Source organism: Streptopelia decaocto (genome assembly GCF_964273445.1).
Source record: "Streptopelia decaocto genome assembly, chromosome: 21".
NCBI lineage: Eukaryota > Metazoa > Chordata > Aves > Columbiformes > Columbidae > Streptopelia > Streptopelia decaocto.
The window spans coordinates 5,067,254-5,089,010 of NC_138676.1; the positions used below are offsets into that span (position 1 = coordinate 5,067,254).

Below are 21,757 nucleotides of genomic sequence, written 5' to 3' on the forward strand. Positions count from 1 at the left end.
GGGTTACTGTTACTGTATTTTAATGTCACTATTAGGAACTCTGCTTACTGGTGTTGGCAGGAAAATAAGTTCTTTATCAGGACAAAATGGGCGTAAATAGCATCTCTCCAGGAACACTTGGTTCTCCACCAGTTCCTTTCTTTAAACACAGGCCTTTTACCACAGTGCACTAACCCAAACCCTTCAGGCTCTGCAAAGCCTTGTAACATCTGCCCCTCCTGCATGCGGTGTCAGTCCCTAATGTCACTGGAAAAGGTGACCTCCTTGATTTAGTGGTTTAACCAGAGGCCCAAGTCTGTGCAATGAAGTCAGAAAGTCACTTTCTATCTGCACTCTTTACCTCAGCCCTGGCCGTGGCCCCCAGTAGCTTCAGAGACAATTTTTGAGAGAGACAAACGTGTCCTCATATGAGAACTGGCATCAGTCTCACCAAATTTTAGACATTGGCACTGAGCTGGTTGTGGGGGAGATATTGGCACAAATCCCCAATTTAGATGCGAATGTGTGCTCAAGGAGACCATTTGCACCCCCAGAGCGGCTCTCGCTCTCCATGACGATGAAGGGAGCACAGACCATCATCTCAGGTGCAAATGCATCATCTCAGGTGCAACGCAGACATCTAAAAGCGGAGAGGCAAATGCAACCACAGGACACTTACGGCAGTTCTTCTCATCGCTCTTGTCCTCGCAGTCATTGTCGTTGTCACACTGCCAAATGCTGTTGATGCAGTTCCCATTGAAGCATCTGTACTGGTTCGGCAGACACGTGTTTTCTGGTGCAAAAGAGAAAACAAACCCAAGCTGAGGCATGACGCTGTATTCAGAAGACAGGCCGTACTCCTCCTCTCCCAAAGCACACCCGAAAGTTCCTGCTCTTACAACGGCAGAACGCAAAGCAGCCGCAAGAGCCAAGCCTGGTTTTACCTTCCTTTACGCAAGTGTTGTTCTTGATGACGTAGCCGTGAGGACAGTCGCACTTGACCTCCCCCGAGGGCAGCAGGGTGCTGGACACCCCCTCGGGGCACTTGCAGCTCCGGCCGTGGTTCGACTTGGGCAGGCAGAGCAGGCTGCAGGGCTTGGCGATGCAGGCGTTCTCCCCTGGCACGAGGAAGGGGACAGAGTGCTGGAGGCATTGCAGGAAGCCCAATTTCACCCATCACAGTTTCACAGTATGTTTGGGATTGGAAGGGACCTCAAAAGATCATCCAGTCCAATCCCCCTGCTGGAGCAGGAACGCCCAGGTGAGGTCGCACAGGAACATGTCCAGGCGGGTTTTGAATGTCTGCAGAGAAGGAGACTCCACAACCCCCCTGGGCAGCCTGGGCCAGGCTCTGTCACCCTCACTGAGAAGAAGTTTTTTCTCAAATTTAAATGGAACCTCTTGTGTTCCAGCTTGATCCCATTACCCCTTGTCCTATCATTGTTTGCCACCGAGAAGAGCCTGGCTCCATCCTCGTGGCACTCACCCTTTATATATTTATAAACATTAATAAGGTCCCCCCTTAGTCTCCTCTTCTCCAAACTAAAGAGCCCCAGCTCCCTCAGCCTTTCTTCATAAGGGAGATGCTCCACTCTCTTAATCATCTTTGTTGCCCTACGCTGGACTCTCTCCAGCAGTTCCCTGTCCTGCTGGAACTGAGGGGCCCAGAACTGGACACAATATTCCAGATATGGTCTCACCAGGGCGGAGTAGAGGGGAAGGAGAACCTCTCTCGATCTACTAACCACCCCCTTGTAATACACCCGAGGATGCCATTGGCCTTCCTGGCCACAAGGGCCCAGTGCTGGCTCACGGTCATCCTGTTGTCCACCAGGACCCCCAGGTCCCTTTCCCCCACACTGCTCTCTAATGTGTAATTTCCCAACCTATACTGCAACCTGGGGTTGTTCCTGCCCAGATGTAGGACTCTACACTTGCCCTTGTTAAATTTCATTAGGTTATTCCCCCCCATGTTTTGGTTTCCAACCCCTGTTAGGAGCCAGCTCTGCAGCACTGAGTGCTGAGGTTGTTTTCCCCACCCCCAGTACAACATTGCACATTGAAAAGCCGTGGTCTGTGACCTGAACTAAAGTGCCACCACAGCTGCAGTGCCCTGTGGGCTCCCTCCTTCATAAGGGAGTATCTCTTCTGATAGCCCACAAGCTGGGTGCATCACCCATTAAATACATCCCTTACGACAGGAGCCCGAATGCATCGATCCCTGCAGAAATGGGGATATAATCAGGCTCATGAAATGTGAGCCAGGATGGGCTGGTGGAAATGGGAGGTGAACACATTCCTAAGCCGCAGGAAAGATCATCTGCACACTCACGCGATTACCTGTTGTCTTTCCTCTGTAAAAGATCTTCATATCCATGATGCCATTTAATCGGCCGACTAAGATCTCCATTTTTGAGCCGCTATTTTTGGACGCTCTGAAAATGCTCAGCTGCGACCAGTCGTTCCAGTAGATTTCATTCTGAAACAGAGGCTTTGCTCTTAGCGTCCTAAAGGTCTTTTGTAAGCAGAACAATGCTATGGGGAGCAATGCCGCACGCATACCTTAAACACAGCAATAGCGTAGGGGTGAGGGAGGCTGTCCAGGATCACAGATCTCTGCAGCCCGTTGAAATCGACTCTCTCGATCCTGTCCATGTAGGCTTCGGTCCAGTAGATCCAGTGGTCATCCACAGAAATGCCGTTTGGCCAGCGCACGCCCTCCGAAACGATGCAGCCGGCCGACGAGCCGTCCATGTCGCTTCTGTAAATGCCAGCTCTGGAGTTTCCCCAGTCCGTCCAGAACATCAACCTGCCGGCAGCCAGAGAGGTGACTCGAAATGATAACAACACAGCTCATCACAGAAACAGCTTGTGAAGCAGAGGTTTGAATACTTTTATATTCCACATCTCTTGCAAGGCATGTATTGGGAAAGGCAGCTCTTTGCAAATCTAGTGACCACCACCACCACCAGATCTACGTGCAGTACAGAGGCTTATTTATTATTTAGCTGCAGGTTCTGTGGTGTATATTACGTCACGTTGAAGTGATTTGCATCAGTGCATATAGCTAAAGGTTTGTTAGCGCTACATTTGCAGCACAGCTGTACTGAGAAAGATGTAACTTCATTCGGCTCTTGTATTAGGGTCACTGCAGCTTCCCCCCTGACCCGACTGATTCTACTGGCAGGAAAAGTTGTTTGCAACGTTCGCTCTCTTACCCGTCTTGGGGAACCAGAGCGAGGGCTCTGGGCCGTTCGAGTATGGAGGCATTGAGGACGGTGAGTCGCAAGTCTCCGTCTGGATTGGCAACCTAGAGTCATAACCACAATCAGGAGGGGGGTGTTGACTGCAGGCAACACGGGGGGTAATTGCGCTGGTTAAAGCGGCAGGAAATCTGTGGCAGGTAGTTACAGCTCCCTGATAAAATAGCTGCTGTGGGCACAGGGAGCAGTCACGGTGAGGTGATAAAAGAGAATAGCTGGGTGTATGTATTGACATTTCTGTGTGAGCAAGCGGCCAGCAGCGCTCCGGCTGTGCCCTGTTCGGGCTGTGTGTACTGTGTGAGGATGTTGCTTTTCCACCCCATTTTTGCCGTGCGATTTGGCTTCACAAGCTGACCTTGCTGTAGGTACACAGGGCTGAACGTTATCATATTTGCATTTAGATCCAAAGCCCTGTTTGCATTAGATGCAATAAAGCGGCGTGCGGGACGAGGGGCAGTGTTCACTAACACCCCATCAGTAAGGAGAGTTCAGGGCAGCATCCCGCTTGGGGTCCAGCCGCCAAAAGGATGCACTGACACAATCAAGCTCTCTGTAGCAGGGGTGGGCACAGCCATACCTCAATTTTGGGAATCCCAGCATTAACCCAGTACAGCAATTGACTGAGAGGTTCAAAGGCCAAAGCTTCCACTGTTTCCAGCCCAGTGCTTATGATTATTTCTTGCCCAGAGCTGCCGTTGAGACAAAGACGCTGAAAAAAATAGTTAAACCAATCAGAACTAAAGACGAGGAAGTTCCGCGGTCGGGCGTGTGAGGCAACAGCGGCAATGAGGAGCAGCCCAGGTAAACATTTGTATTTCAGGGTGTGTGTGGAACGCTCGCCCCCGGCCCCGCGGTGGCCCCCGCGCTCCCCGCTCACCTGTATGATGTCCAGAGTGACGTCGGCCCAGTACAAGCAGTTGTGGTCGTAGTCGAAGTCCAGGGCGACGGCCCCGCGCAGCCCGGCCAGGGGCAGCTCCTCGCTGGCGCCCGACGCCAGGTCGTAGCGGTGGATGGAGTAGCGCGTGGCGTAGAGAATGAACTCGTTCTCCTCTGCAAGAACAGCGAGCGCCTTGTTTAGGCACCTCCGGCCCTTTTAGGCTCCACGTCTGTTTTTCTTATTCCCGACTGCAGGTTTTAGCGCTTGAGCGTAAAGGAGGCAAAGGCCCTTTGTCTCAGCGGGATTAAGTTAATGAGAACACGCTAATAGCCTTATGCAGGTCCCGTGTGCGCTCGTGCCCCTGTTAGTTCCTGGGGCTGAAGGTAAGGTTGGCAAAAACCATCATGCCCGCTTCCTTCCCACGTTAGCATGACGCCAATTAGAAACAAAATACCAATGTCCTGTTCCTCAAAAACCTCGTTTAGAGTGATGTAAATCTGCAAGTCCCAGGGGACGCCGGCACCGCGGTAAATATCCCAGACTGGGTTTTGTTAGCAATTTGCACAGAACAGAGCGTAATGGGATCCTGGTGCAGCACAAGGTCTCCTGGGCATTAGCACACTACCGGTAAAGTCCAATAATGCTATTAATGAGTAAAGCTAATGTCAGTAAGAAACTCTGGCTGTGCATCCCTAACGAGATTATACAGAGATGCGAAACTGATACTGTACATGAAAGTGTCACCACGGCGCGAGCCGACACGTAGCTGAAGATGATCAGCAAATACTGTGGGAACACGGCACTTCAAAGGCCAGCCCGGTGGGGACCGCAGGTTTCTTTTTCAGTCAGCAGGGCCCTTCTCAGCACGGCTAACGCAGCTCTCCAAATAGCTCACGAGGGCTCGGAGGGGTGAGGAACACGTCGGGCTCGGAACGAGGAGGAAAACTAAAGCACGGCATTGGCGTGAATCCCAGCGGAGGGGACACTTTCCCGGGCACCCGCCAAGCCGTTTGGCACCTGGTGTGTCTTTGGTGCCCTGAAAAACCTCAGGACGGTGCAGGGAAACCTCCCTTCCCGAGCCTCTTCGGTCTCTGGGGCTCGCTCGGGAGCTGCTGCGCGGCAGTGTGCTAATCACGCAGCTCATGACGGCAGATTCAATTAAAGCTGTAACGAGCAGAATGCAAATCACTTTGGCAGCACAGAGGCATGAGACCATTGAGGTGCCTCGTACGTTTGAGAGGAGAAAACAAGGATGGAGGCGAAGTCTGGCAGGGATGTACATGGGGATTGAAGGGCAGCGTCAGCCCTTCTCTGGCCCCAAATAGCCGTTGTTGAGTCCATATGGTGGCCTGTCTCAGAGTGGTATTTTCCCAAGGGTTTGGGGGTATCTTAGGTCTAACTCCTATCCCTCTGGTTGGGTTAAGCCTGCTACAGCTGAAGCTGCTCCCAAGCGGCCCCTCAGAAGCTCTTTGGCCTCTGGACAGAACAGGAGATGATGGATTTGTAACTCAACGAGGCATCTCGGCTCCTGTGTCACAGGTTTTGTCTCAGAGCCCTCTGGGAATTTGTGCCAAAGGTTTTATGAATAAAGCCTGAATCAATCCCATACAATCAATCCCAAACGTACTCACCGGCCAGCGGGCACGGGACCAGCTCCCCTTCGAGCCGCGACTCGATGTCTCCACCTGTACAGGTGTCCCCAGAGATCTTTCGGTATCTGCAAGATAGACAGGCAGACAATTTATGTCACAGAAACCATTAACATGCAATCAGGTGCAGCCAGAATAAGCGGCAGTGCTTAGCTGCAATGTATAGCCAAACGCACAGTTTTACTGCCATTCATGGAGGGTGTGGGGTTTGTGGTCGTTAAGGTTTTTTTAATCACCAATACGATAAATCCCAGCATTTGGAAGATCAGGTTCCCCTCCCGAGCGCAGCACATACCCTCGAGTCTTCCTGTAAGTTGAACCAACGGGACAAGGGACTGGCGGGTCGTACGGTTTTCCAGCAAATTCAGGGTCGGGGACACAAACTTCTAATGATAAGTCATCGCTCAGTTTAAAGCCAAAATCACTGCAAGAAGAAACATATAGGGAAGGAGCGGGAGAAGAAAAAAATGCAACCACGCTATTCTATTACTCTGCTCTGGTTTTGCATAGAAGTTGTAAGAACCCAAAGTATTCCCAGTTGCTCGTGACGAGCCAGACCCCTTTCTGTCGGCATGGGACAGGCAAGTCTGAACCCCCGTCCTTACTAACTGACACCAAACCTTTGCATCTGTTTGCCAGAGCGTTTCCTAATCCCAAGAGCTGTGCAGAGCCAGTAATGTGCAAATTGTAGGTGAAATGATGCAGCAGGGCCAGTCGCATCCCTGCAGCTAAAGGGTCACTAAGCATTTTAGTGGAGGATCTCTGTATGTGATGGGATATCGGGCACCATCATTTGAAGGACAATGATGGAATAACAATACTTTCCTCTTCTATGGAACCTTTTAGAGGCTTCTGAAAGGGTCTAAAGACATTAATTAAATCTCATGCGCCATGATTAATGAAAGGATGTTTTCAGTCTATTGTTTTCAGTCCTCCTTGCTATCAAATCAAGCAGTGATACCGAGAGCTAAGTAAATTACACGTTTGTTCACTTTGGTCAGAGATATTTATCTCGGACTTACAATGCAGTAATTGGTATTTACCATTCAAAGTCCTCCCTTGTACAAGAGCAGTTGGACACCATGACAGGCCTGTCAAAATCTTCCCCGTTGAAACAGGTCGCGTGCGGAGTCCTCCTTTTGAAAACGGTTTTATGGCCCAGCAAGCACTCGTTGCCTCGCTCGTCAGAGGGCGACCACAGCTTGTAGTCGTTCTCAGTGCAGGGGACCCCTAAGAGAAGCGACAGGGTTGGGGATGGTGAGAAAGGGCCGAGCAGAAAGCAGCGGCGCTCGGTGACAGGATGCAACAAGCAGCTCTGTCAGGCGACGGCGCGTTTGCGATGCCTCATCTAAATGAAGTCGTTCTAGTTACCAAACAGATCTGTTCCGAACAAAACGTCAGGGGAATCAGTTATAAATCTCAGGCAGATTCCTCTGCTGGGTTTAACTGCTCTTTGATTAAAACGCTGCCTTACAATCAAAGCTGAAATGGGTTATAAAACATTCATGGGCACAAGCCTTCAGAAGGCTTTTTTTTCCCTTCTCCTTTTCAACAAATCCCTCGGTGAGGAGGGAGGGGGTGACAGTGAGAGCGCAGGGGACACCAGCACCTTCAGCAGCCACGTCCACGAGGGACCGGGCTCCCAAAAGAGGATGGTGGTTCCCCACAGGAGCTCCCACGGAGCTAACGGGACTCGAGGGCATCTCTCCGGGGTCTCTTTTGGCAAACAGGACATAGGGCATGAGAAACAAAGGTTTTCTCTGCGCTCGTTGGGTATTTAGGTGCCCAACTTCATGTGCACGTCAGCAGAACCTAATAGCCTTAGATGATTTTGGTCTCTTCTCCCAGGCATCAGCAATAGGACAAGGGGCCATGGGCTTCAACTCTGCCAGGGGAAATTGAGGCTGGAGATGAGAAAGCAATTCTGTGCAGAGAGAGTGGTCAGGATTGGAATGGCTGCCCAGGGAGGTGCTGGACTCACCGGCCCTGGAGGTTTGTAAACTGAGATTGGCCATGGCACTTAGTGCCATGATCTAGTCAATGGACTAGAGTTGGACCAAGGGTTGGACTCGATGATCTCTGAGGGCTTTTCCAACCCAGTCCATTCTGTGATTCTGTGATTAAACAGGACAGCTTAGCACTGGCCCCATCACCCATCCCCTTACCCAGCACGTCCGTGGTGTTGACCTGCAGTATCAGCCAGCTGTGGCCGCTCTCTTTGTAGGAGCCGAAGATGGTGAACACGGTGCTTTTCTCGCCGGGCTCGGTCAGCAGGCCGTACACAAACACCGGCTTCTCGGAGAACGTGAAGGTTTTCCAGGTTTCCCCTTCGTTGGTGCTGTATCTGCAGAGAAAGCGTTGAGAGAGCTGCCCGCTGCAGCCCCGGTGCCGATCCCCCTGCCCTGCCGCTTACTTGAGCTGGTCGGTCTCGGTGCCTTGAGCGATGGCCACGAGAATGCCACCGTGGTCCCCCCAGGTGTAATAGTGGGGTCCTGACAGCGCCTGGAAGAGAAGGGGTGCTGAGGGGTGCAGAATTGAGGGAAAAGCTTGTTGCGAAAGCCGTGCTTCATCAGCAATGCTGCCCGACCAGCGCGCTGGGTCACCAAGGCCAAGCCAAGTATGTGGAGGCACCAGATATTCAAGTGTTTATGGACCAACATATGCTGTTAAGAGCAGCCACACCAATTTCCCTCAATGTAGAGCTGCGTTGAAGAGCAGCAGCGTGTCCCAGACTCTGCTCCTCCTGTGCCACGTGCGGGGAAAGAATTCAAGCAGAGCTGGAGTCCAGCACACAGAATGTTAGCGATTGGAAGGGACACCTCGATCTACCAACCACGCTGCAGCTCTTTGTCATGTCTGCGCAGCTTTCCCCATGCTCTCCAAGCTCCTAGGACTGCGGGTAAGTTTGGTTGTCGGGCTGTAAGGTTTCTGGAATGCTTAAAGAGAAGCACCGGAGATGGTTCATACCTCCATCCCATGGACAGAAACCTGTATTTCAGAGTCATCTCCAGCTCAATCTATTAACCATCATCACAAAATCATCATAGCTTTCCTATCCATGGAGGCCAGTGCAGCTCAGGATGGAAATAGAGAACACGTTCACGCCTGATCCTGCTCGCTAACGCTCTCGGGGACGTTCCTGCACAGGGCACTGAATGCATTGTTCCTTTTCAGTGATCTGGAGAGCAACGGGCTTGGCAAAGCCGAGAGAAGGGAGTTGTGTTACACCGCTCGGCCGAGGAGCCGCAGGGCCGGGTCATTCCGCACCTCCGCTCACCACACAAAGGGCCGGAAAAACTCAGGAGCTCGACGCCGTTAACCGCGGTTCAACGATTCCTCGGCATGTTTTAACTGCACTTTGGTGCAAACCTGCCCGCGAGCCGGGGAGCTCGGCACCTGCCTCTGGGATACCCCTCCCCGGCTGATTTCTCCTGCCTTGCTGCATGGTTTCCACAGGGAGAACTGGTCCCCCAGCTGGATTTCGGAGGTGCCCGCTCTGAATCACGGGCGGCTGTGGCAGCAGCCAGACCTGCGGCGTGTCCCCACCGCCCTGCAGCTGCCCGGACGTTCACCCGGCCCGCGCAGCACTGACGGGAGGAGAAGGAGGCTGTTTAACTTAAATAGCTTGCAGATGTCAAAATGCCGTATTGCGCTTGGAGCGGAATGCACAGGCAGACCACAAGTACCGCCGCAGACCAGAACACCCTCTTAGTAAACAGCACTGAACTCCCCATAAACCGAGGGCACCGTTCCATTTATTGGGAAGGTGCCGGAGCCTCTCCAGACGCTTTCACATGCAAAGTCCCGGCTGTCAGTCCCTTCTAAAAGGGGCCAGATAAACCGCGCTGGGGGCAAGTCCTGCCAGTTGAAACGAAGAAATGAAGGAGGGAACTCTCCTGTGTGTGAACCTACCACCTTCACCAAGAGGACCGAGGGGTTCACCTCCCATCTGGTCCTTCATCTAAAGACCTTTGTGCCTCGGTCTCAAGGAATATCCATCCCCTTATCGGTACAGCTCTTGGAGGTCACTGTCAACATCCAAGAGTGGCCCAACGCTCATCTACATTGCACGAGCTCCTTGGCCGAGCCAGCAAGCCTTACCTCTCTCCACCTCGCTCCAGCACTGCTCGAGACATAGACATTGGTTTTCCTCGCCATGTTCTTGCCAACAGACCCTAGAAGAACGAGAGAAATCTGTGAGTAATGCAAAGTGATTGCTTACAATTAAGCCAGACACCTCTAAACTACTTTGTTCCTGCGAGCAAATTAGCAACTGAGGAGCTGTTTTTTCATGCTATAAACTAATCCCTTGCAAAGCGAGTATTTTAAAGACTTTCAAGGTTGAAACGCAGCTGTGGAAAAACCTATGGCTACAAATATGATGAAACAAAGTATGCGTTTTCTTCGGGAGAACAGCACGATAAACAGGAATTTCTGTATGCTCAAGAATTCCTCATGTGGATTACAGCAGGAAAGAGGATCAGGAAAAAGCAGGCAAGGTTTCTCATGTAACTATGCTGCAGTAAAATGTTCACGCTGTAATTACTGTACAGGGACTGCAGCAGAGGCAGCAAAACACACTGTTTAACTGCACTTTTGTAACCTGTGTATGCAAACCAGATGCTGCCAGGTTCCTCACATCCCGGCAACAACGCGCCCTGGGCCCCCGCGCAGCGGAGGGAAGGAAAGTGGTACCGGTGGCGATGATCAGACCCGGCGCCGACTCCTTGGAGAGAATGGGCATCCTGCGCAGCTGGAAATTCAGCAGCTGGCTGAGGCGCTGGGCCAGGTGGAGAGAGCAGCCCTGCGACAACTGGGGAAGCAAAGCACAGCCACGTTAACCCCCGGTGCCCTCGTCCCACCCAGTCCTGCTTGGGAGGGCGAGGAAGGACTCCCTCGTGCTGGGATTGACAATTTATCTTCTTTTCACAGAATCCCAGAGTGTCAGGGGTTGGAAGGGACCTGGAAAGCTCATCCAGGTCAATCCCCCCATGGAGCAGGAACACCCAGATGAGGTTACACAGGAAGGTGTCCAGGCGGGTTGGAATGTCTGCACAGAAGGAGACTCCACAACCCCCCTGGGCAGCCTGGGCCAGGCTCTGCCACCCTCACCCCAACAAGTTGCTTCTCCTCTTTCACTGGAACCTCCTGTGTTCCAGTTTGCACCCATTGCCCCTTGTCCTGTCCCTGGTTGTCACCAGAAGAGCCTGGCTCCATCCTCCTGACACTCCCCCTTTCCATATTGACCCCAGGAATGAGTCCCCCCTCAGTCTCCTCTTGTCCAGCTCCAGAGCCCCAGCTCCCTCAGCCTTTCCTCACACGGGAGATGCTCCACTCCCTCCAGCATCTTGGTGGCTGCGCTGGACTCTCTCCAGCAGTTCCCTGTCCTGCTGGAACTGAGGGGCCACAGCTGGACACAAGATTCCAGGTGTGGTCTCACTTTGTGGGGGTTTCTGCCCCTTCCCACCCCCTACCTCGCAATCTATCTGCTCCCCATAGCGCGTCTGCGCCGGGGGCTGCAGCAGCTCCCATGTGCCGCCCTTGTCGAAGGTGATGACGGAGCGCATGTTCTCCTCGCTGAAGGAGCCGTTGATCAGGGTGGCGATGTAGACGCCCCGCACGCCTTCAACGCGATGGAAATCAGCGAAGGGCTCGTTGGCAAAATACCTGCAAGGAAATGTGAAGGTGGGCTCCAGGAATCACAGCTTCTGAGGGTCTGGGTGCAGGCCACTGTCAGGCCTTGGGATCAGGGCAACACTTTGATCAAACGCGGCAAAAAACTACTAATTTTTGACTGATGTTCTCATTTACTGCAAGTGATTAAGCACACTCTATGTTACCTGACCAAGGTGTCACTCCCAGCTCCTCCCGGGCTGTAGTAAAGAATATTTTCCAAAGACAGGGAGAACTTCAAGCTTTCTGCCTCCGAGATGTAGAGGTTCGTACGGTTGTCATCATGGCTGACGCACACGAACACCTGGTCCTCCAAGGCATCGGCAACGTAATATTCCTTTGGGATGCAAATGACAGGTGAGCAGGCTTTTTATAGGTGGGCACCAAGATCAGCCGCTCTCTGGGTATCAGGGCTTTGCCACCAGCTTCCATCCCCAGTGCTGGAGCAAGTCGGTGTCTGCCTCTTTCCAGGACTATACTGGACCTGCACACTGCCCTGGGTATTCCAGTACGTCCCCAGAGGCCTGAAATGCTCAAGTTCAATTTTGTAAACCTCAACATCATCTTAACAGGAGGTTTTGCTCAGCCAAACCCCCGAGCAGGGTCATCTGAGGTCCCTCCCCAGCTCCAAGCCCTGCAGCACCCATCAAAACGCAGAGAGCCGCTGCTGACATCTGAAGGCACCCTTGGAAAAGGAGGGAGATAAAAGGTCTGCTCGGAAAGCACCGCTTACCTTAATTGGATGCTTGGTAACGAACTGCGCCACGCGCATCGGCTTGCGGCTGAAGGAAACCCAGAGCTGCAGCGAAGGCGGCTGCGAGGTGCCTTGCAAACGCTGCGGCAGAGCAGGGGGACACGTTAGGAGCGGCTCTCGCTGCCAAAACACCCTCGTTTCCTGCGGCAGCCGAAATGCAATACCAGGGCAAATCCACAGACCGTGGGGCTGGGACCTGACCTGCCCTGTGTGCAGGTAAGGAGGCTGGCTTGAATGCGTCCTTGTTCTGCAGAGCAGGCTGCCCTGTCCTTCCTATTTGTAATGATTTCTACAAAGTGAAGGGCACCGGTGCAAAGTAAAAAATAAAAGTAAAAAGCTGTGGGCAACCTATTTCATAGCGGATGTCAGCGCTAAGAGCCTAAACCCAGATTTAGGCTCCAAAAATAAGCAGCCTGGTTTTGCCAGGCTCCAGATTGCCAAGCAACCGCACGTCCCACGGTGAGGAGCAGAAGGCAGGTCCCAGAGCTGAGGATGGCATTTCCGAACCAGGGGTGTGCAGCCAGGCTGCCCCCCTCCTAGCCCCTGTTTTTCCCACTGGCCTGGTTGATTTTCACGTTGTTTCGTGTAATATTGTTTATTGGAGCTGCAGGAGAAAGCGTGATGAGACCTCAGCGCTGTCCATTAGCAGAAACATCTCTTGAGGAACCTCCAAATCAAGTTCACGCTTGGGAAGGTCTGGACTGAATCCAGCCCCAGGCTTTCAGGGCACAGCCCCCCAAATCTGCTGGTTCCTTGGCAGAGACAGAGCTCACCCCCACATTTCGCTCCACACCGCCCGCCAGCCTCGATAAAACCTCCTGCAGACCACAGCAGGCTGCGAATCAGGCGTAACGCCAAGGGGATGGGCCCAAAGAGTTGTTGGCTTTACTGTCTGAGAGAGAGACCTGTGACAAACTCAAAGTGCTTTGCAAACGGGTCCCCTGGCAGCGTCAGTGACACGCTCACCACTTCCCGTCCAGGACCCCCCATGCAGTTTTGCAAGGAGTCACAGTATCACAGTATGTTTGGGATTGGAAGGGACCTCAAAAGATCATCCAGTCCAATCCCCCTGCTGGAGCAGGAACACCCAGATGAGGTTACACAGGAAGGTGTCCAGGCGGGTTGGAATGTCTGCACAGAAGGAGACTCCACAACCCCCCTGGGCAGCCTGGGCCAGTGTCTGTCACCCTTACTGAGAAGAAGTTTCTTCTCAAATTTAAGTGGAACCTCTTGTGTTCCAGCTTGATCCCATTACCCCTTGTCCTATCATTGTTTGCCACCGAGAAGAGCCTGGCTCCATCCTCGTGGCACTCACCCTTTATATATTTATAAACATTAATAAGGTCCCCCCTTAGTCTCCTCTTCTCCAAACTAAAGAGCCCCAGCTCCCTCAGCCTTTCTTCATAAGGGAGGTGCTCCACTCCCTTAATCATCTTTGTTGCCCTACGCTGGACCCTCTCCAGCAGTTCCCTGTCCTTCTGGAACTGAGGGGCCCAGAACTGGACACAATATTCCAGATGTGGTCTCACCAGGGCGGAGTAGAGGGGAAGGAGAACCTCTCTCGATCTACTGACCACCCCCCTTCTAATACACCCCAGGATGCCACTGGCCTTCCTGGCCACAAGGGCCCAGTGCTGGCTCATGGTCATCCTGCTGTCCCCCAGGACCCCCAGGTCCCTTTCCCCTACACTGCTCTCCCCACCGTGGCCGTGTGCTGTACCAAAAAGCATCAACCGTCCCCCTCGGCGGCGAATTGCTTGCGCCGTACTTACCGCAGACTTTGTGGCGAACATGTATTTGTCCCTGAGCTGGAAGTCTTCGACGTCTTCCAGGATTATTTCTTTATTTTCTCGGCTTTGAAAGAAATCGGTGCTGCGAATGACGGTCGAAGCCCCCGAAGGCTCGTGGCGCTCGATGTACACCGTGTTTGGCTTATCGTAGGGCTCTACTCCCCTGGAAAGAGCAAGAAAGGTGGTGGTGTTACCTCAGTACTCATAGAGCAATGCAGAAAGCACCAGGGAGTACAAGGAGACTTTGCAAGAAGTGGGGTGAGTGTGTAAGAAGCAGGGGGAATGTGGAGCACGTCCCCATGGTGCAGGGGCTCTGCGGGGCGAGGGGAGCGGGCGGCCGGGGCTGGAACACACTTAGATACATACCAAGAAAAGGACTTGACGTGTTCTTGTATCATGATCCAGGTCTGGCCAAAATCATCCGATTTCCAGAGCTGCAACAACAAAGAGAGTCCAGTGGGACCAAACAGACCCAGCCCTTTAAGAGACCCAACCTCAGGCAGCAAAGGCAGGATGGACGTGCGTCCATCACAGAACCGAGAACTACTTTGACTTGTCCTTTCGTAGCAGCTGCCCAGAGCACCAGCAATCCTTACAGCTGCAGAAGAATAACTAAAACAGGTAAAAACTGCCCTTTAGTCTCTTATCAGTAGAATATTTTACTGTCTGTTGATCCGCCTGCCTTGCCGCTAACTCAGAAATAAAACCGACTTGTTATAATGTACTTGTGCAGTGTGATATCAAGGCTAAACATCAGGGCCGAGCCGTCTGTCCCTCGATTGTCCCCATTCACATGCTGGGTGATGATTATTTCACCTCCAGTTTTTCTTGCGCTGCCCATGTCTATCTGAAGGTGCTGTAATTATTTTCACGCTGTCGCCGGTAGCTCCAGGGCAGAGGAAAAGTGTTTGTATCCCAGAAGCCATTTGTTATGCACAACCCAAAGCCAAACCAGACTCCCGCAACGGGCAGGGAGATCGACATGGGCCGGAGCGGCGCGGATGCAGGAGCAGCAGAAACGAAGGAAAAGGCAAAGGAAGCGTTTAAGGCTGGTACTGTACCCTCATCACTCCAGAGGGCAGAAAGCAGAGCGATCTGTAGGGAAGGGGGTTTTCTGGCCAATTTGGGACAGCTCTGCACGCAGCAGTCACAGAATCCCAGAATGTGAGGGGTTGGAAGGGCCCTGGAAAGCTCATCCAGGTCAATCCCCCCATGGAGCAGGAACACCCAGATGAGGTTACACAGGAAGGTGTCCAGGCGGGTTGGAATGTCTGCACAGAAGGAGACTCCACAACCCCCTGGGCAGCCTGGGCCAGGCTCTGCCACCCTCACCCCAACAAGTTGCTTCTCCTCTTTCAGTGGAACCTCCTGTGTTCCAGTTTGCACCCATTGCCCCTTGTCCTGTCACTGGTTGTCACCAGAAGAGCCTGGCTCCATCCTCCTGACACTCCCCCTTTCCATCTTGATCCCCAGGAATGAGTCCCCCCTCAGTCTCCTCTTCTCCAGCTCCCTCAGCCTTTCCTAAGCAGAACCGCTCACCTGTTTTTTAGGATGCGACCTGTCGAAGCCCAAGAGCAGGTTGGGGTCCCTGCCATGCAGGAGGAGGTCTGCGGCTCGGAAGGGAATCGAGAAGCCCTGAATCTTGTTGCAGAAGTCAGTGGTGATCCAGAGGTAGGGGACAAAGGCATCCACAAAGATATACTGGGGAGGAAGAGGGAAAGCAGGTTGTCAGACTGCAGGAGGTCAGTAAGAAAAGTACATGTCCCAAGGAAGCCTTTGGGAGGGCAAACTCTGGAGGAGAATACTTTGCCGGCCCCAGCCGCCCCCTCTCCAGCCGCGCTCCGGTGTCCCCAAGCGTCGGCGAGCCGTACAGGGGGTGCAGCAGCGTACGAGCCCCTCGTACAAGCCGCATCTTCCTCACCCTCTTGTTGTCGGCCGGGCTGTGGTAGAACTGGGCGATGGCCACCTCGCTGCTGTTCCCCCCGCCGAAGGTGAACCTGTCCGAAATCTTCTTAAAGCTCTTCCCGTAGTCATACGACACGTAAACCTGCAGAGGAAAAGCCCCAGTGGGAAAAGCGCAAAGCTTTGGGTTCTCTTATGTCAGATTTGGTAAAAACTCTGAGACCTACAGGGAAGAAAAGCCTTAGAGTTTGCCTGAGTCGGCCTCCCAGGGCTCAAATCACAGAGGACAGTAAAAGTTTATCTTTTATGCCTCTGGAAGTCAAACTGATGGGCCTTTATTTCATTTTCGCAGCGCAGGGCTGTAGCTCAGCAGTCGCCAACACCTGTCCCGGTACAGAAGGTGCTCCGGGACGACACCAGGTTGCGTTACTTACGTCGCTGTTTTTGGGACCCAGCAGAGACAGGCTGTCTCTGGCCAAAGCCACAATCACGTTGCTCTTCTCTCCCGCCCAGTGAACGACCATCTGGTTGTGGGAGTCGTTGAGGCTGACCTGCAACACCAAGGAAAAGGGGCCGTCAAGAGGGCAAACACCCGCTTGACCGCCGCTCCTCGCAAACGCACAGGCGGCGGGAATTTAAATCAAACCACCGTTTTCTGAGGTTTTTGGGCCTTCATCCCAGTCCCACCTCCCTCCGCGGTCTCATTTTATGCCCCGCCACGTAAAGCACAGCACAAAGGGGTTGGAAACCTCTGCTGACCCAACAGGGATTACACAGACAGTGCCACCGAGCCAGGGCTGGCGTCACACCGCGGCCACCTCGGACAGGTATTTGCCACAAGCCACCGAAGAGTTAAAGAGGGGGGGACATTAGATCATGGCCCTACGTAAACAGCAACTCTCAAACTTTATGTTACCAAAATGCACCTAAAGGGGTTTGTTTTCCATTTATTATCCCTCACAGAAATGGATTTGGGGGGATGATGAGAATGAAAACTGTGACAAAGTGTCAAGAAGTGATTTGAAATCTTGGCCTGTCACCTCTCTACCGGGATTTTTGTACTCAAAAGGACGTGCCAGGTTCCAAAATAAAGGCGGTTGTAGGCGATGCCATTTTTCCCGTTGTGTGTGTGTTGTCTGTGTGACGGCGCCGGTCGCGGGGGGACGGTTTCTATGGGGAAGTGATCGCGGCATCGCTGGGGGTGCGGGAGCCTCCGCACAAGCGCGGTGTCCGCACAGCACGGCCACGGACAGACAGACATCCCAGTCGCCGCAGGAGCGGACGTGCAGCTGGGAACCCCTGAGCTCACGGCCTTGGGAAGCTGTAATACAAGCTAAGCCCTTCTTAGGCCTGACGCGGCTCCCGGGATCAGCGAAAGCGCCGCCGGGGGCTGGTTGAGCCGCTGACAGCGCCCGGCGAATGAAACGCTGGGAAAAACGAGGTCTTTATTCTGGAAGGGGGAGGGCAAGCGAAACACAAGTCCTCAAATCCCTCTTATGCAATAGGCTCACACAAGGAGGGGGGGAATAAATACAAGAAAAAATGCCAAACTTTGCAGGGGGGCTGCACCTCCGCTTGCCCGGCCAGAGCCCCCAAAGCGGGCAGAGCACCCCAGAGCACCCGGACAGCAAAGGCAGCAGAGATTTAGGTCAGAGAGCAGCATCAGCTACAAAGCCAGGCAGCCGCAGGCTTGTGTGGTCACTGGAAATAAAGCAGCGATGAAAGGATGCAGGGAAACAGGGCGGAGAAGAAGGATGTGCTGATGCCCGGTGAGACAACCCACACACAGCCTGAGGTCTGAAATCCAGAACAGCTCTGCACTCCCAGCCCAAATCCCCTTCCTCTCCTTTAAAAGCAGAATAAAGAATAACCCCATCAAAGTCTCTTTTAGTTATTTTGCATGCAGTTTTTGGGGGGTTCCCAGCTGCGCCCGGACTGAGGTCGCCACCCTCAAGCAAGGGGCTCAGTTTATTAGTCTGTGTAGAGCGTCGCTGCTATTTGGAAGAGACAGGGACAGCGAGGGGGACCTGGAATTGTACAATCGGAGACAGAAGACAGCAACCCTGCCCCAGGAAAGCCCCACACAACGATTCCAAGCCTGGATGCGCCCGTTCCGCCCCACACGCTCCCTCCCCGGCTCCCTGTAGCCCCACGGCCACCGTGGCTACTTCAGTTCACTTGCCATTTGCACTCAGTAAGAAATCCCACACTAGGACAGTTTCAAAAGCGGGACAACCACACAAGGCTCCTACCTGCACATTCTGCTTTAAGCACAGCAATAAATCTCTTCAGTGTCTTTCCCCGTGTGCTCACAATGACAGAGAGACCCCCCGAGAGCAGGGGGACCTGGGAGGTGCAGTGAAAGGTACAAACCAGGGGCAGCACATCTGGGCTTGGAGGAGCCAGATATGCCTCATTACTCATTAGGAGCCACAGGAGCCTAATTAGGGCAGAGCCCCTACATAAAGGTTGAACAGGACACAGGTGAGGTTTGGCTCTCCTGCAGCTCTGAGGCTGAGCAGAATGTGTAGGAGCTACAGAATATGTCTTACTGAGGGGTGTATAGAGAGAGAAACCACCCAAAGGATCCTTTACACTGTAAGTCCCTTGGGAAAGGTGAACACAGCGTTATCTCAGGTTTAGGAGCCCCACACATTTGGCTCCGCTGGTTCCTGGTGCTGAGCAGCCCCCTATGGCCCTTTGGAGCCATGCGGGGTCCCGAAGGGCTCAGAGGAGCAACAAACGGGACCCTGAGTCTGTGCTCTCGTTGTGCCCCTAACGAACTGCACATGACATCTCATTGAGTAGGGTGTTTTCAGTGAAACAGCTGTGCAATAAGGCTGTTGTTATTACTGACAGCAGTAACCCTGCCCCGCTTGCTGGGACAAAGTTGCTTCCACAGACTCCCCTAATGGGGGGAACCTTATGCCTAATGGAAACAGTATTTAGTACAAATTCCACTTAATAGGGAAGCGTCTGGGTCTTTGCCAAGTTATTAAGTGTATATGAAATATGCATGAAATTGTAATTTGTCCTCCTAATACGTGAAGTGCCACATGAAGTCCAGAAGGACCAAGACGTAGTGCAGGCTGCTGGTGGCTCTAGTTAAATGCTGCTAGTGTTGATTGTTTCGTTCACAGTATTTTCCCATAAATAAACCCCCTGTGGAGAACAGCGTCCCCGGAGCTGCCAATCCACGGGAGCACGTCCCAGAGCAGGTAGGAGCTCCGGGCAGGGCTGGGGACGTGGTTCTGAGCTGAGATGGCAGCGGCGCCTTGCCAAGCGTCCCAAGCTGGTGACCATCCATAGGTGAGCAGAGCAGGGTGTGCGTTGTGCAGTGTCCAACTCCTCCAGCGCCCCAAACCTGGCTTACTCAGCACCTGCAACGCTTAAGCACCATTTCCATTCCCATCGCATCCCTCTTGGTTGCTCATGCCCCGAATTGAGAGGTCGGGGTAGGGTTCTGGTCGCCAAGTTCAGCGTGTGACAAACCGCAGCTTTAGCAGAAGTCCTGGGCTCCAAAAGGAGACGAGCGACTCTGTTGCAGGCACCTCGTGTGGCCGCTGGCAGGCACAACGGTGATATCTTGGTCCTTTCCATCTCTAGAAGACTTTAATCCCAGCCTTCGAGCCACCCGAGAGGTGTTCTGCGTGGGAAGTGTGACTTCCCCGTGCTGCGTTCGCACCGGTAGCGGTGACGAACTGCAAGCAGAAATAATTCGCGCGTGGTGTCTGCGCCCACGTGCAGTGACAAGTGTCAGGGCGGCATTAGGGGCCGTTCTCGGTCCCAAACGGGCTCAGGAGTGAACTGTTTGCGTCAATCTCTGTCAAGAGTTAGTGCTCGAGCTATAGGACTCGACTGCAGCTTAACCCAGGTTGTTGGTGTTAATCAGGAGGTGACGTGGTGCAAACACCCAGGGGCTGAGGCTCGATGCTGTGCAAATGGGGGCGTGCTGATAAAAGGGATCATTGATGTGTTTTCCCATTCTGGTTTCTTAGTGAAAACGGGATGCCTAACAAACAAATGCAGTCTCTAGGGAATTTCTGAATAGGTGATTAATATGGGTCAATAAGGGAGAGTATAGGAGACCAACGGGCCCCTGCATCTGCCCAAATCGTCAAAGCTTTGCCAGCAGCTCAGATCTCAGCTCCAAGGCTGTCAGGAGGTGCCTCCATGGGAGGAACCAGCTAAACACTACGTACCTGTTAGGCAGGGCAAGGAGGCCGCGGCTCAAGAAAGCTGCACCTAAACAGGTCAGCCGCGAAGCCGCCGCTCGGGCTGTAAAGCGCAGGTGTTGTCACCATCCCCTCGTCGTTCCGGCTCGCTGGAAGCCGCAGCGGACACGCTTTTGTCCCCGTTGCCTCCGCCTCCCCCCGGCGAGGCTTACGCAACATCGCGGCGAGCGCCACGGGCCCCACGGCGTTCCCGGCACGCCGCGTTCCCACTAAACCTTCATTACCGCACCTTCTGCTCCGCTCCCCAGCGTCTGTTTCCAGCCCTGCCGTGATATTTTAAAAGGCAGCCTGCGCCTGCCGGGGCGCTGCTTGTGGCTCGGGCTGAAAATGCCAGGGTCTGAAATCATTGATATGAAACACGGGTGACTCATTTCAGAGAGCGCCAGGCTGGCGGTAATTTGGTTAATACTGAAATCATCCGCTTGCGGGGCTGTTTTCTCTCTGCTACTGGCAACAGAGATGCTGTTTGTAGGAGAGAGGGAAAGGGACGACCGGGATGTCTGTGTCCCAGCAGATGCAATGGGGAGAGGGATCTCCCAAAAGGACTAAGGAAGGAAGAGCCGTGGGGTGCAGGGCCCCAGGGATGCGCCATCGCCCCCCTGGGCACCTCCAGAAGGTTAAAGCCTAATGTGGGAAGGGCTCTGCCAGGCTGGCAAACTAGGTCAAAATTAAGCACGGTTCAATTCCGCCGCGGCGCAATTGATGTCTGTGCTCGCATAGCTGGATGGCGTTGATCCTGCAAAGCGCTTTGTATGTTGTCTGAGGGAAGAAAAGGCTCTTTGGCAATGCGCAGGTTGTGAGGGAAGAGAGATAAGGTGGGTTCTCTATCCAGGATGCACAAACGGTCTCAAAAGATGAGAAGCCTCAGCTTCTCAGCCCTCCCCATCGCTGCATCTTGTTGGTGCTCTGCCTTGCAGATAGAGATGGTAACTTGTCCCACACAAAGTCACTGCAGTGGCGTAAATCAGAGGCAAATTCTTGGTTGTGTTGAAAAACTCTGTCCTATAGATATAGATCTCCAAGTTGCATCAAGGCGCCGCATTGGTTTTAATGCAGGGGGTACAATAAGCGCTAGTAGCTGAGAGGGTCATTCTAGGTCTTCATCAATGAGGAAAGTCCAGCAGGTGGACTGATGAGAGGTCATTTTGCAGTAATTGGCCTAGAAATGTGGAAAACCTGGTCCTTATCCTCAGAGGCTGTAAGGAGGAAACAGGAAGCTTAAGAGCAATGAATTCGGTCCCCCAGGAGCAGAAGGGAAGAGCTGATGTGGGGGTCGGCAATAAGAGCTGCAGGGGACAGGGATGCATGGAGGCAATGGCTGAGGAGCCGAGGTGGCACGGAGGGTGAGCTGGCCGCACAGCAGTTAGATAAGACGCACTTGGTCCCAGTAAAGCTTAGAGCAAAGGTTTATGGTGAGTTGTGTGGTTTTGGAGGAGGAAAGAAGGGAAAGGGATGACTGCAGATAAAGGGTAGACCTGTATGTCTGTATTTGCAGCCCAGCAGCATAAATACTGTCCATAACCGTGATTTTCCTTCTCTGCCCCTCAGGACCAGCAGACAGAGGTCCTGATGCTTCTCACCATCCACTGCGGCTACAACACGACGCTCAAGACAGGCAGCGACACAGTGACCGAG

The 21,757-nt window shown here is 53.2% G+C and overlaps 1 protein-coding gene across 2 annotated transcripts in view; it reads right to left on the reverse strand.

Moving 5' to 3' along the window:
• The window catches only part of SORL1 (sortilin related receptor 1), a gene marked incomplete at its 5' end in the record, with an annotated part of 45,646 nt that overhangs the window by 21,072 nt on the left and 2,817 nt on the right, over positions 1–21,757 (reverse strand). For both annotated transcript variants that reach the window (XM_082070149.1, XM_082070148.1), the window contains 22 exons: positions 659–772; positions 924–1,097; positions 2,320–2,458; positions 2,542–2,788; positions 3,198–3,289; positions 3,820–3,951; positions 4,120–4,292; positions 5,751–5,836; positions 6,064–6,192; positions 6,812–6,998; positions 7,934–8,112; positions 8,182–8,270; positions 9,870–9,943; positions 10,464–10,581; positions 11,243–11,435; positions 11,609–11,778; positions 12,175–12,276; positions 13,968–14,148; positions 14,352–14,419; positions 15,525–15,686; positions 15,907–16,032; positions 16,322–16,438. In XM_082070149.1, coding sequence (XP_081926275.1) covers positions 659–772; positions 924–1,097; positions 2,320–2,458; positions 2,542–2,788; positions 3,198–3,289; positions 3,820–3,951; positions 4,120–4,292; positions 5,751–5,836; positions 6,064–6,192; positions 6,812–6,998; positions 7,934–8,112; positions 8,182–8,270; positions 9,870–9,943; positions 10,464–10,581; positions 11,243–11,435; positions 11,609–11,778; positions 12,175–12,276; positions 13,968–14,148; positions 14,352–14,419; positions 15,525–15,686; positions 15,907–16,032; positions 16,322–16,438 — 3,052 coding nt within the window. The remainder of the gene's footprint in view (positions 1–658; positions 773–923; positions 1,098–2,319; positions 2,459–2,541; positions 2,789–3,197; positions 3,290–3,819; positions 3,952–4,119; positions 4,293–5,750; positions 5,837–6,063; positions 6,193–6,811; positions 6,999–7,933; positions 8,113–8,181; positions 8,271–9,869; positions 9,944–10,463; positions 10,582–11,242; positions 11,436–11,608; positions 11,779–12,174; positions 12,277–13,967; positions 14,149–14,351; positions 14,420–15,524; positions 15,687–15,906; positions 16,033–16,321; positions 16,439–21,757) is intronic.